The sequence below is a fragment of the Notolabrus celidotus genome, chromosome 15 (assembly GCF_009762535.1).
Source record: "Notolabrus celidotus isolate fNotCel1 chromosome 15, fNotCel1.pri, whole genome shotgun sequence".
Classification (NCBI taxonomy): Eukaryota; Metazoa; Chordata; class Actinopteri; order Labriformes; family Labridae; genus Notolabrus; species Notolabrus celidotus.
This window is the reverse complement of record NC_048286.1, coordinates 28,484,915-28,500,254: the sequence shown is the minus strand read 5'-3', so window position 1 is coordinate 28,500,254 and position 15,340 is coordinate 28,484,915. Positions and strand designations below refer to the sequence as shown.

Here is a 15,340-nt window from a genome sequence, read left to right as displayed (position 1 = left end):
AAACAGCTGCAACATGAGCTTTACTTTTCACACACTTGGCTTGATACTTTGTGGGAAAATAGGTGATATCCATGAGGGAATAGATCAGGATGCATCACCCCTGGACCCTAAGAGTATATCTTTTCAGGATCTGTTCATTTTGCACTTTATGAATGCATCTAAATGTAGAAATACTTGAATTATTTATGACATTATTTTGATTGAAAAGCATAAAGAGAGCATTGAAATGTGGGTTATTGCAGAGAAGCCTCGTTGGTTTGTCTTCCCCGCTGCTGTATCTTCTTTCACAGTCGTGGCTGACCTCAGTTGACATCCAGAGATACTGCTCTTAAAGTTCACGTCGTGCCTTGTGGTAACATATTTTCCAAGGATGTGCACAGCCAACACTCTGATGAAACGTGGAGTAGTTTTAACACACAGACAGGAGAAAAGGGAGATTATCAAAACACCAACATTTCTCTCAGTTGTAAGGGTGACTTCCAGATTCCTGACTTGCTGAGCGTCTTTGTCAATGTATGGATTGATGTAACCTGTAAGTGACCCCTAGCTTCTGTGCGGCCATCTATCCCACCCTTCATCTCACAGGGCCCGACTTTTCTCCCCTCCTCCTCCTCCTCCCCTCTCCTCCTCCTGACACCCCATCCATTGGTTTCAATTAATCAGGCGTGGAGGGGGGTTTATTCAGTCTCTGCCCAATGGGATCCTTTGGTATGTGGCCCCAATGGTAGCAGGTTGAGAAGGCACGGTCGACACTGTCTTTAGGCCTATTACTCTCACCTCACAGCCCACTCATAAAGAGAGCTTTGAGCCGCCTGTTTTTGGGGGGATCCGGTGGGCTTTTTGTCCCATAATAGCCGAGTGGATTCAGTCTCTGCAGACAGACATGTTTACTAAACTCTGCATAGGTGGAGTGAGGGAGAATACGTGTGCCACTTTGGAAAACTGAGGCCTGATTATTGGCGGGGGGAAGTCTTTCAAAATGACATGTTTTTTTTCCTGTCCTGTTGGGAGGATCGCTTTGACTGGGTGGTATTTTGAGCTACCTTGTTTACTGGATACAACAGTTTTTATGTTAGCTAGTGTGCAATGTGACCTTCTGGTTGAATTTATGACATGTTTATCTTTTGATTGTAAGAAGATTAAGACTTACGCCTTGACTGCATGCCGAGGTGCTAAATGTCATATATGTAAGAGGAGGCATCATAAAAAAGTAAGGATGACTCAAATCAAGGTGGACAATATGACTGTTCCAGGTTGCCCTGATGTATATTCAGTTTTCAGATCATGTATTGAATAGAGAGGCAAAGATGTGACATCTATTTGTTTACATGTAGCATTGATGTAAATGCAATGCATCAGAGCACAGATCTCTGCTGCTCTGTCCGCTGTGCTTTTGACAACATGTCCTTCCTCCTGACTAACCCCACTTCGCTCTCTTGACGGGGAAGACTTCATGCTGTGAGGGACATGTAAACAAGCAGCTTTGGATAAGTATGGGGCCAGAGCGTATGTGAAAGAGGCTGGAGTCACATGATTTGTAATGAAATCCTTAAAGTCAAGGGTCCTCTACTTAGTTAAAAACACCTTTGACAGTCTCTCAGAGTTTATTGTGAAGTGCAGTAGAACTGATGGAGAAAAAAACTGGACAGACTTAAGTTTCAGGATGCATCCGTTCAGTTTTTTTTTTCCTCTTTGTAGTTCAGTCTCATTCTGACATGTTTGAGAAAGTTCTTCCTCTTGCACACTCTTTGTTTTATTGTGAAGAGGCTCCCATGGCTCTGTCTGATGCAAGAGAAGCACATGCATCAAACTGTGGTCCTTTTCACCTTCAGCAAGGAACCGCATAGCGCCTAAAATGCAGTGGACTGTGTTGAGATCAGGTTGCATTTGGAACTGCTTGTGTGAATGCGAATGAGTCCCTGACAGCGAGAAAGGTCAACTTTTAGTGTGCAGGTATAGTATAACAAACAGTCTATACTCCAGCACAGGAGCCCAATAACTGTCCCCTTATTTATCACTCCTAATCAAATCTCCATAAACAGGTTAGAATGTTCTTCTAAGCAGAATATTTGACATGTTAACTGAATAGTTCTACCACTTGTGAACACTTTGAGGTGCGACAGACCCTGATATGCACATGATGACCCTCCCCCTTGTGTCGACTGATGTCTCCAGTCTGTCCTGATGTGACATTTCCTGCATGTCCTCACTACGTACTTTGTCCTTGCCTTTTTTTTTCATTTCTCTCTTCTGCCCACATCACCCAGCCCAGTTCCCACTCAACATCTCTTATCAGTGTGCTCTGTGCCAAAAAAGCAGGAATATTGGTCACATTTTTGGCCTGGGTGTTTCCATGTGACCATGGCTCATTTACGCCTGTTTTTAACTCAGTGAATGAAGCCACATGGTAGAACATTGCGTAACATGGTTTGTTTGAGGGTACACGCTGTTGTTCAAAAAGGTTTGGATCAGGTGTGATCTTTTGCTCATGTGGTCTCTCATCCAAGTCCCAACTCCTAAAAGTAAGGTGCAATGCGTGAACACAAATATTTATGAAACAACGGCATATTAGATTCTTGTTAGATTGGGATTAAACAACAACTCAAATATAGCTGTGACCTAAATTTCTAGCATCACATGGAAGTGTTTTTATCAGTTTTGCTAGAGATACTGTGGTAATAGACTTATAATTTGTTGCTGTTATTATGTCATCACTGAAATGATGCTTCATTCATGTTCCCAGCACGACCTCCCGACACTCAATCTTCACTGTTAAGGAGCAGGAACATCTCTGTCACACTTCTGCCATCACTAAGCCTGTGGATTTACACTTTTAACTCCACAACAACGTAATGCTGGTGTCCCAGTGTTTGATTTCACATCACGCAACACCGGTGGAGAAGCAAGAAAGCTACGGCTTGTAAACACGCAGTGGGACCTCCACATACACACACACACTCAGACAGGCACACACACACAGCACTGTTCCACTCTGTCGGCTCCAACGCCACATATCACCACCATCTTCACCCCATTTTGCCTCTGTCAGTACCTCCAATGTAGGATAAGAGGTGGAATTACTTTGCCCCATTACATCTATGTGTGTTACACATAGCAGGCAAGGGGTAACAGGAGGGAGCCTTAAAGTGGCAGTATGTAATAGTCTTTAGTTGGCTTCTGTGTGTTTCTGACCAGAAGAAACCAGTCTGTGAACGAATAAACCAGCAGCCACAAGCTCTACTGACTGTCAGCTACCACTAAGAATTTTAAGACCTTTTTAAACTACCAGTTCAACTCAACTCAACCCAACTCTACTTTATTTATATAGCACCTTTCATACATATAAACATGCAGCCCAAAGTGCTTCACAGAATAACAGAGAGACAGAAGGGGGCGGCAGTAGCTCAGTCCATTGGGACTTGGCTTGGGAACCGAAGGGTCGCCAGTTCGAGTCCCAGCATGGACGAAGTTTGGCAAGTGGACTGGTGGCTGGAGAGGTGCTGGTTCACTTGCCTGGGCGCTGCCGAGGTGGCCATGAGCAAGGCACCGAACCCCCAACTGCTTGGGGTGCGCTGGTTGACGCCAGTTTCCTCACTCTGACATCTCTCCCTTAGCATGTTCACTGCGTGTGTGGGCATTTGTATGTATATACCAAAAAAACTGTATGTGTAGCATGTCCAAAAATAGCATGAGTGAAAAAATTGAATTTCCCCCCTGGGGATTAATAAAGTACCTTTCTTTCTTCTTCTTCTTGAAAACAACAGCAATGGTAAAATGATAAAAGGCAGGATAATAAAAATAAACTTAAAAATAAAAAAAAAATCATTACAGTAAAATTAATGAAATAAGTAATAGTGGGAAGAAAAGTTAAAAATAAGGTAGAGTTAACAAGATCAGATGAAGAAATAAGAAATAAATAGATAAATAAATAATTAAATAACATAAATATATGTTAAAGCAATGATTCAAATAATAATGGTTAAAATAATAATAAAAACAAATAAATAAATAAATAATAGTAATAATAATAATAATAATAATGCAGTCCAGAGCTAAAAATAAATTACTCCAGTTCAGGGTGTGATGTTTACACTCCTGGAAAGTTTCTGACTTTAATATAACGCCACTAAGGCATGATGCTGGGACAAAGTCGTCCCACCACTGTGCCGTCATTGGAGGTGGCAACAGAGGTGTTACAGGGCTGAGACAGGATCACAGACAGGAGCCGAGGGAGCAGGCACGGTGGAACAGCTGTGTGTTTAGCTGATGTGCTTCTATAACGCCCGACCCCAATGTGAAATCACACCCTGGAACACCAGGACTATGCAGCAGCAGAAGATGAAAGTACAAAGGTGTGATGGCAGCAGAGTTGAGTTGAGGTTGAGAATCTCTTAATTGGACTGTTATCTGAAACTCCAGATATTCAGACACATCAGACAGTTTGTGAAATGATAATAGCTTTTTTCATAGCTTTCATTTTTTTTTCATGTTTTCCACAATAAAAGGATGACGTAAAATCAACCTCAAATTTAATTCCACTATTGAATGTAATAATTGAAATAGTGACAAGGTCATTCTAAGCAGTCATGTGGTTATTAACACTAAATGTGAGCTACAGAAAACTGGTCTGTGTTTACTTTTACAGCATTTCAGTGTTTAAGCAGTTTCCCCCTTAAAACCTTTGAAAAGTGTCACCGGACCCTTTTGACCATAGACATATAAAGAGTAGACGCCGCATTGGCTGCTGAGGCGCAAGAAATGCAGCCGCCATCTTAGTCTGGTCATCCTACCCATGATCCTACCTGTCAACATAAACTGAAGCAGCAGAGACTTCAAGATGCCAGAGCACTGTATGGCAAAATACCTATCATACATCACATACATCACATATCAGAATATTCTATTACTGTTCAGCCCACTATGAATATTAAAATACGCCGAGCCATGTGTCCTGTATCATACCTACATGTATGATGTTTGCAGAAAAAAAAACCCTGCATGAAAATCAGTTTAGTATTCAGTGAGTTATGATTGATTAAATGCACTGACACTTAATTGCGCCTGCCAAACAGATTACAGAGTGGAGCGGGTGACCGGACCAAGATGGCGGCCCCACGGCTCGTCAGCGCCCCCACGGCTCGTCAGCGCCAATAGGTAGTAGCGGTCGGTGCGGCGTCTACTCTTTATTATGGCTGTGTTTGTTCTGGCGGAGAAACGGACTGTCCCGCCAATCACAGGTCATTCTGATGTGTCCTTTCAAAATAAAAGCAAAACGAAAATTTGAAAAAATAGCGATTATTCTGGATATTTAAATCAGAGATGATGAGCAAATCTCAATTTCCACTGACTCGTTATAGTTCAGACTAATAGTGGACAACCTCATGATGTAATCCTGTTAATCACAGCTTGATCTGATGTGTGATTTTAAATATCAGCCATTTAAAATTTGAAAAAGAGCGATAAATCAGAATATTTTCAATCAGAGATTATGGACAAAATCCCAGTTTCCACTGAATAATGTTCCACTGCTAGTCTGAATTAAAACAACTCACAGGAAACTAGGATCTTTTGTTCATAATCTCTGATTAAAAAATATCCATATTATATTATATTATAATTATCGCTAGATTTTCAAATTTCGTTTGGCTTTTATTTTGATATGACACAACAAAACGCTCATGTGATCACTTCCTTCTTCTTTTGACCCTTTGCAAAGAATACCAGCTAATATGATTCAATCAATCATTATATATAGCACTTTTCATACTGAAGTGATTCCGCTCCAAGTGCTTCACAAAGAAACAAACAATACAGTGATCCACAGAAATCACACTCACTTACAACATTAAGCTTTTGATTATGTGTCTGTGAGAAAATCTGTACAGTGGAGTGTGCATCCTTTTGTGTGTGTGTGAGTGTGTGTGTCTGCGTACGCTCATACAATAGGAGAGCAACTGTGCTACGTCACAGACGTGTTAAATGGCAGCAGTGTAATTAGCTGTGGAAATCAGCTGTAATGGGTGCATGTGTCTGCGGTGTATAAATATCACACTCTCATCTTGTATAAAATCGTTCCTACAACGTTATTTTTGTGCTGAACGATTTCAAAGAATTGCTTCAGTAGCTGTGTTCTTACCCTTTAAACTTTCACCTCTGACACATTTCACACATTGTCTGATAGATGCATGTGATGTACATTTTGGGGGAGAGAGAGCAGTGAGCTTTAATGTTGTGGCTCTTTAGGAGGTGTCACTAAATAAGACTCATGCGGACGAGATTATAAACCTTTTGCAGAGCTCTGCACAGATATCACAAGTGCTATTGTCCACATTTATTCCATGGCTAGAGTTGGGAGATCATCATCAAAAGACAAGGAAGGAAACCTGAAGTGTGTTTGTGTTGCCATAAGAGGAAAGAAAAGTTTTATTTTTGCTACCCTGCAGTGGATGGTGTCTCTTACAGACATGTCTGCAGCTGTCAGGAGCTGTCGGTTTGAAAGGTTCTTGCAGCTGTCCGTCAACGTGGTCCTGTGTGTGTGTGTGTGTGTGTGTGTGTTTGTGTGTGTGTGTGTGTGTAAATGCTCCTGCCAGTCTATAAAACTGAAGTGGTCTCTTGGTCGTTGAGATGAGGGAGGACGAGCAGCAGCAGCAGGAGGTAACTCAGGACAAGAAAAGGCATCTGGGGAGAAACTAAATCACTGTTTTAAAAGAACAAAAGAAAACTTCCATTTGATTTAATTTATATCAAATGTGTTCCAGCCATAGTTAATTAATGCATGTTTGATAGATTCTACATAAATAAAATAAATATGAAAACACAAGTTATGATAACTAATTGTCTGGACTTTTGGTTAAACAATAGGAGCAGACTGTCCTCTTCAACCGTCAGCTGATTGAGGCTGTAATTGTATCAGCTGTTATATAAGAGCTGAACACCCAGGGAGCTTTTGTCCTCTGGGTTGTTGCTACACTTTTGTTCCTGACTGTTACATTTGAAAGTGGTTTTGTCCTTCATTTTTTTTGCCTAATTTCATCCTTTATGTGCATGATGTGCATTATTTGCTGATCACTTCATTTGTTTAATGAATAGAAGAAAAAGCAGCACAATGAACTCTGACTGAGAAAGGAGAAATGATCCCCGTGAAGTATTAAAGTCACCAATATTTATCTTATAGTTCATTCCTCCATTATAATTTCTACAAGAGAAGTGACACCACCATTTAAGGTAGCTAATCATTGAGAAGAACACATTTGTCTTCTTATATTAAGTCTTATTTTCTTTCAGCCAGACTCATTTTGACACGAAGGACGATGGTCTGTGCGCAGAGAATCAGAGGGCGCAGCTTTAGTGAAACATCACAGTACCTATTGAAGGTTTTTATTCAAACTCATCTCCTACAGAGGGTAGTGCATCTGTGCTACTTTCAGTAAGGGAGTCTGTACAACACTGATCAGCATCTCCTCTCACATTTAAACACTGCACTGGAAGTCTTTGCAAAGTCAGCTTAGCACAGAGGTGAGTTAGCAACCTGTCAGCTGCTGCTTGACAGACTGTTTGTTTTAAACCAGTGAGATCATCACTGAAGATCCCTCATTCAGTTCACTGCTGTTTGCTGAAATGTACATTTTGCAAGCTGCTGCAGACTTAAAATATACATAACATTACCTTTCTGTCAGCCATTGAGGTTTTTGATGGAGCATTCAGTTTGTGTCACATTCAATTGAACCAGTCAGATAGCAAAATACTGACCTGTTCAATTCTGAACAACAATCTAAAAAACTCTAGAAATTATTTGTTAAAGCATAACTGTTTTTAGAGACAGGGGAAGGATAGAGCAGGAAACTGTGTAAAGACTAGGGAATTACATGCAGCAAAGGAACACAGATCAGGTTGAACCCAAGCAGCAACCCCCAGCCGTGAGAATAGAAGCCAATGTGGAAGGGTTAAGAACTGCAGTTCCTCAAGTGTCCACTTGAGGCTGGCTCCGGATATACCGGAAACCACATACACACCAATTGAAAAAAGCCGATCTTTACAGCAGAAATAAACATGTTTACAGCCTGGTACAAAAAAATGGTTTCAGCCTGAACGGCTCATTTCTCTTTCGGGGGTGATTTTTTTCATAACTCAGCAGTTTCGAAGATATTAAGATTATGAGTTTTGCATAATGAGAGTCACATCTGACTTGATTGGCAGGCGGGAACACTGTAGCTGTTAGCAAGAAGGCTCAAAACCCGCCTCATTACCTCACACTAGCTCGACGGCAGTCAGGTTGAGTTCATAATTTCTTCACAACAGGGCGTCAGAAACAGATGGGTGACGTCAAGGATACTACATCCATTTATTATACTAGTCTATGGTTCATCCTCACTGTAGCTAATCTGTCGCCCCACATTTGCAGCTCTTCAAGATTACACTTAACTCCATTATTTACCTCTTAATGGCATCATAAAAGTCTTGTGTATCTAAAAACAGGTTTTTACAGAGGTTAAAGCGGACCTCCCTCAGCCTTGTTTCGTCAAACCTAGCTGTGATGTCAACCGTTTACACTGCATCCTCTCGCAGATTTCACAGCACTATGCTGCTTTCCACTTTAGCCTAACCATGAAACCCTCCTCCCCTTGATTGTGCCCTTGGTTTCTAAACTCATGCTGCTTGAGACCAGACACAGTTTAAAGGTCTTGCTGTGGTCAGTAAGAGAGTCAGCTGTCTAACTGATTGCAATCAGACATATGAGCACTTGAATGAAATGTTCCTGCCATTACAACTTCACAAACACAAAATTTACCCCCTGGTGAACTGATGAATGCTCCATTATGAAGAAGTTATTGGAGAAGCAGTGTGTTTGTGATAGAAGAGCTTAATTAGCCTAAAATAAGTTGGATTGAAAAGATTTCTGCAGGAAGACTGTGATTTAGTCACACCTTATTATCCTGACCAAAGTTTAATTTTGTTTTCTTGCTGTTACTTTCCTCTCTGGTTTGGATGGACCGGTTTCTCTAAAGAGTCAGCAGAGACTAAACAAATCTGCCCATCATAAACATCCCAGAAAACTCTCTTTATAAGGAAAACATTGATGATTCTTTTTCTGTAACAACTTTACTTTTTAGCTTTAATTGGCTTGGGTGTTTTTCCAATTTGGGACACAGTAATTTGCGATATTAGCTCATTTCTCCCTGCCCCACCTGGAGATATATCACATAAACAAAACAAACATTACAAGAGCAACACAAGCTCTCTGTTTGACTTATCAAATTATCTCCTATTTGTAAGTAGCGTTAAGCTGTTAGACAGCATGGGAGCATTAAGATTTGTGTGGAAGCAGTACTTGTAAAAAAACAGGGCAACCTCTAAAATGACAGAGTTCTCTTAGCTCAGAGATCGCTCACTGAAATGAACTTGTCTTCCTCTTAATGAGTATAAAACATTTCTTCTTTAAAAACATATGTCATTTTCCTAACGCAGTCACAGCAAAGTCAAAGCTGCGACTGGAGAGAGACCTTGGAAAGAGAGCAAAGTTGCAAACTAAATAGAAGGAGAGATGGGAGGAGGGGTTACATGTGTGGTCTTATGTAAAGCCCAGATGGTCCCAGAGAAGCACATGATGGAGGGATTGAGAGAGGAGTGTCTGTCTGTCTGTCTGTCTGTCTGTCTGTCTGTCTGTCTGTCTGTCTGTCTGTCTGACTGCCTGACTGGGGGGCTTCTGGGAGCCAACACCACAGGCTACAGCACCTGGGTGGAGAGGGAGGCAGACATGGAGGTCCTTCAAGGGAAAGAGGAATGTCATGAAAGACTCAAAGTTTGAGGGAAGTTTAGCCCAGAGGGTCCGGCTTATACTCAGTGCTTGATCCAGCTCTGATTTCTGTCTTTAATGTAAAGGTCTCACTGTGGTCAAGAGATTGTGTTTTTTTTTTTCTTTATGGTGCACCCACTTCTGTTTGTTTATTCCACTCTGACCTTATTCCCCATAAAGCTTCAGGAAATGTGTGAACTTGCAGGTCACACTCCACCAATAAGATGATGGATAAAAAAGCATTAACACAACAAAAGCTTCTGACCCTGCACTGTTAAAATGTGCTTATTGATGTCGCTGTTTTATGGTGTAAACAGTTTCCTCCAAATACTAGTTCCTATTCTTGAACTCTTGCACAATGCGTATGCAATTAATGAGGAAACATGACAAGTCAGCAATGATGGAATTAAGATTTTATTCATTTTATGATGGCACTCAGAGCTGCACAAACCTTATTAAGACTCATTTGATCTTTTCACAGCCAATGACTCATTTTGTCTAGGAATGACTGACAGTTCCTAAAAGCGTGTATTATAATTTTCAGCAGGCTCGTTTCACTACACAGCTCTGCAAAGCTATCACTTCATACATGACAAGGAGAAATCTCACACAGTAAATGATAAACCACCACTCAAAATGTTTTTACATGATTTAATACTGACCTGTTTGAACACACACTCATACACTGATGGCACAGGGTGCTATGTGAGGTCATCAGTTTTAACTCAACACATCCACACACAGTCACACGCTGCTTGGTTTGCCACTTGGGATCAATTTGGGGTTCAGTGTCTTTCCCAGGGTCACTTCAACAGGAGCTGGCATCCAACCTTCTGAATAAGAGATGATTCTTTACAACTCTACCACTGAGCCATAGCTGTCCAAACTTAAAAAAAAAATTAAACTTACACAAAACCAACCTTAACCCCAAACTAAGTGGCAACCTCCGGCCACAAGAATTGAAGCCAATGTGGAAGTGTTAAAAAACTGCAGTTCCTCAAGTGTCCACTTGAGGCTGGTCCTTGAAGTACTGGAAACAACATACACACCAGCTGAAAAAAGCTGATCTTTACAGCATAAATAAACATGTTTCCAGCCTGGTACAAAAACAAATTTCACTCTAAACAGCTCATTCTCTTTCCGGTGTTGAACTTTTTCATAACGCATCATTTTAAAAGATATTAAAGCCTCAGGAAACGTAATTGGAATATTTAAAATTCATATAGAATATCAATATTAAATGTCTAATCAAGCTTCAACAAAGATTTGAGTGAAAATAAACATCCATAGGTATGAAAAAGCTCTGTTCAAAAGCAGCTTATTTTACAGGTCAGAGTATTTCTCAGGACTGTGTGGGCGTGGCCTAACTCTTTGATTTTCAGATGACCTTTTATCCTAGTTTTAAAATCCTCCAATCGAATTGAACAATCCAGTTTTAGGTGACCCTGAAGCTCAAACCAAGAAGAGGGAGCAAAGACATTAAAAGCACTTTTACCAAAGACAGAGTGAGTCTGAGGAATGACAAAAATAATTTGTCCATGGGACCGATGATGACAGCCACTGACAACTTTAGGAATCAATAAGGAGCACAAATAAGACGGCAGCTCCTGGAGTATAGTCTTATAAAGAAAGACATACCAATGCTCCATTCTTCTGTTGTATAAGGAAGACAAGCCTACCTTTTCATACAAGATACACTGATGTGTGCGGAAACCTAAATCAGAAACAAACAGCAATGCAGCATGGTACACCGAGTCCAACATTTTCAGAGAGGCTGAGGATGCATGCATATAAAGAACATCACCATAGTCAATTACAGATACAAAGGTTGCTAGAATGAGCTTTTTACGAGCAGCATTGACAGGTCAAGAGAGAGTTCACAGCCTGCATGTTTGAGCCGCCTGACTCTGAATCTAAAGACATAAAAACTCCAGAATCTGAAAATTATTCATTTCAAATAGTGTCTGAGTGCCGACGATTGGTTTCAAAACAGCGCTTCAGAAACAGATGGGTGACGTCACAGATACTACGTCCATTATTTACACAGTCTATGCCCCAAACGTGAGGTGTAATGTGGCTGTTTCCAGTCAGGCTACAGGGACCTTTGTGTATTTTCTTGCTCTTTAATTTTCTGTTATCTTCCTCCACTGAATGGACAAATGCTCGACTTCCTCACAGAATTATTAAGATAAAGGTCGTTCATTGATTGATTCACAAAACAGCAGGCAACTAAATTTCTGTCAATTAACTAATCGCTGAGTTGACAGATTACAGTTTCAATGATAATGGTCATATCTGGCCAATACCCAGTCAGAAACACAAGGTCAGTCCACTGGAGAGTTTGTGGACCAGTCCGTTACACAGTTGAGACAGTTATAACATAAAAACATGAAAAACATTGTATCAGCTAAATTTAATATAAATGACATTAAGGATTGCAGAATTTGAAGGCTGATTTTCTGTTTTCTGACTGCTATTTATTTTGCGTTCTCTCACTTTGACACTGAACTCGAACACAAAGCGGATGTAGTATGCCTGTCTCCAACATGTCAGTCTGAGGTTTAGAGAGTGAACGGCAAAGATTCAGCACCTTCAGAGAGGCACACACCTGGTTGCTAATAGTTAAGTCAGATGCACAAGATGTTCAGCCAACAAGAACACACACACACACACACACACAGACAGACAGACAGACAGACAGACAGACAGACACACAGCTGCACTCTGCCTCTGTGTCTGTCGCTCTCTCTTCCTTCCAAAGTCAACTCCAGACGTAGACATTGCTATGTGGGACCTGCTGAGATTGGCGGGCTCTCTGCTGGGGGTTTCTCCTCACACACCGCTGTGATCGCGGCTTCACTCTGAGCATCTCCTCACCAACAACACGTGTGTTTTTGCTGATCTTCCTGTGTGTCCCACCTGCAGCCTCCACTCCTCCTAACAAAGGTCAAGGATGCTGGAGAAAATCTCTTTGTTTTGCCCCCCCCCCTGATATGCAAGCACAGCCAGATTCAAAGACAAACTATGGAGCTTTTGGGAAAATTATAGTTTTGTTTGTTTTCTGTGTTTGTTGCTCGATATTTTTCCTCTCTTATTAGTCACACTTGGCGTTGCCTCAGAGCTGAACTGCAGCACCATCGGGGCGAAATGTGCACGTTGTTTTCAGTTGTTGTGGTTATTTCTGTTGACATTTTTTGCTGATGAACAAGATTGCGATCTCACTCTGTGTCAGAAGGAGCACGTTCATCTGGGAAGGGATGCTGCTCTGTGTGTGGGTGTGTGTGTGTGTTTGAGCCTAAATAAGCTGCATTCCCAGGGACTTGGTGTCCTGCTGTGCTTTCAGAAAATTAGAACAAAAATATGTTGTATCTAAATTGCTCCTACATAAAATCTGCTGCAAAAACATGCTCATAAAAAGCTCCAAGCAAAAAGTTAAGCAGCTGACAAAGCATGCCATACTGTGATTAATGTAGTTGCACATAAGCAAAAATAATATCATGCAATGACAGATATTTTTAAAATATGAAGTGTTTTTACAGCACAGATTTTTTTGCAACTAGAAAGTGTGTTTTCATGACCACTATTCTTACTTTTGTCCAACAGGAAGCTTTTCTAATTGAAACCGTCACGCTATTCAATCATTGAGCCCCTGAAAACCAGGTTCTGCTACACACAGATAACACACTCAGCATGAATGAATGAATCAAGTTTTTCATTACTGTGCCACTCATTCAACAGAGTTTAGCAAGTGCAGGTCCACACGACATGAAGTAACAAAGGAAAAAACCAGAGTGCTGTCCACATTTTCAAACATAAGGTGGTCCAACGATTGAAAAACAGGATGCACTCAGATCTGTCTACAACAGAAATCACCATTAACTAACAAATACTTTCATGAGCAATGAAAGAATCACAGTCAATCTAGCAGTTCAAAGTCTATGTGTGCAATCAATCATCCACACTTTAAAATGAAAAACACTCTTTTTGATAAAGTTTTATGTTTTGCCTTTTTTAGGGGGTCAAACCAAAGAGAGAAAGGACAGGTGGGGTTTTTTTCTCTCTAAGCATAGGAGTCCAGATTTTTTTGTTGTTATTATTTTTGGCCCCCTGTCAGTCATGGGACCTTAGAATCATCCTAACTTTTCCCCCCATATGTGTGGGAGGCTAAATTATTTAATGGCATAGCTGTTATTAATACCATCAGCGTGGTGTTAAGCATTACTGTCCAGGAGCTGGAAGTTACAATTGATCAGAAAACATCTTACAACTCCCACATTTTAATTTAAGGACTGCTTTTTTAAATTATGCAACGCTGCAAAAGATCAGGCTCATCCTATCTTCATACATGCAGAAACACTGGTCCATGCATTGGTTACTTTTAAGCTTGTTTAATGCAGTTCCATATTATCAGGCTGCTCAATGAGTCTCTAAAGACTCTGAAGCAAAATATTGGAGCCGTAAGCCGTAAAACTCCCACTAAACCCTGGTACCTGCTCTCATCTTTCTCTTATTTAACCTCCAGAAAGGAAATATGAAAAATTAAAGATCAATACACTATTACAGTTTATTAATTATTATTATGAGAAAAGCAACGAGTCAGGTCCTCAATATCTCTGGTACCCCACAAATACTGTTTACAAAACAAAGTGTCCCAAAGATCAAAATGAGCTGTATTTATATTTCTGTTGGATCACGAGTGTGTTCATGTGCGCCCGTAAAAACACGGACAGACAGAGAGACAGGCCCAGCTGAGGTTACAGAGGAGGTCAGGAGCGAGGGACCATCTGATGCCAGCAGATGGAGTGATGGAGGGAGGGAGGAGAGGAGAGAAGAAGCTCCAAATCAGGACGACAAGACCAAATGCTTATCGGCTGCTCTTAAGGCGCTGATTTCACTTTACATCCTGTCTGCTCCAGCGCTCCCACCTTATGCTACACTTTATGGAAGAGAAGACAGTAATTAACAGGAAATATTCAATATATGTGAGTGAGAGTGTGCTGTATGAATAATCAGGTTCGTTTTTCTTCATCCTGGCATGACACTAATGGAATACGTACTTCATAAACACCTGAATTCTGAATCAGATTTGGCCGAATGGCAGAAATACGGCCTTTTGGGATGCTCTCCTCTTTCACAGCCTACATCCCGGACTTGTGTGGTTGAAAAGAGTGTGTTGCAATGTGCCGAGTGCAGTTGTTGGACCTGCTGCAGCAGCATTATCTCAAAGACACATTTGCTTTCCCGTCACCTGAACTCACCTCACCCCCCCCCCCCTCTCTCCCTGTCTCTGTTGTAGAACGGAGCAGTTCCAGGCGAGCCAGTGAAGAAGGATGAAAACTCCCGGAGAGGGAACTGGGGCAACCAGATTGAGTTTGTCCTCACCAGCGTGGGCTATGCTGTGGGCCTGGGCAACGTCTGGAGGTTCCCTTACCTCTGCTACAGAAATGGAGGAGGTAAATATCTCAGAGTGGAGACGAGGTTCATTTAGACTGACTCTGTGTTTGTCTCTTTTAGTGCTGGTTAATGGCACAGGACGTGAATGTATCA

General features: G+C 41.2%; 1 protein-coding gene across 3 annotated transcripts in view; it reads left to right on the top strand.

Annotated features, from left to right (window-relative positions):
- The window catches only part of slc6a9 (solute carrier family 6 member 9), a 219,456-nt gene that overhangs the window by 173,993 nt on the left and 30,123 nt on the right, over window positions 1-15,340 (top strand). For all 3 annotated transcript variants that reach the window (XM_034703117.1, XM_034703120.1, XM_034703118.1), the window contains one exon: window positions 15,090-15,246. In XM_034703117.1, coding sequence (XP_034559008.1) covers window positions 15,090-15,246 — 157 coding nt within the window. The remainder of the gene's footprint in view (window positions 1-15,089; window positions 15,247-15,340) is intronic.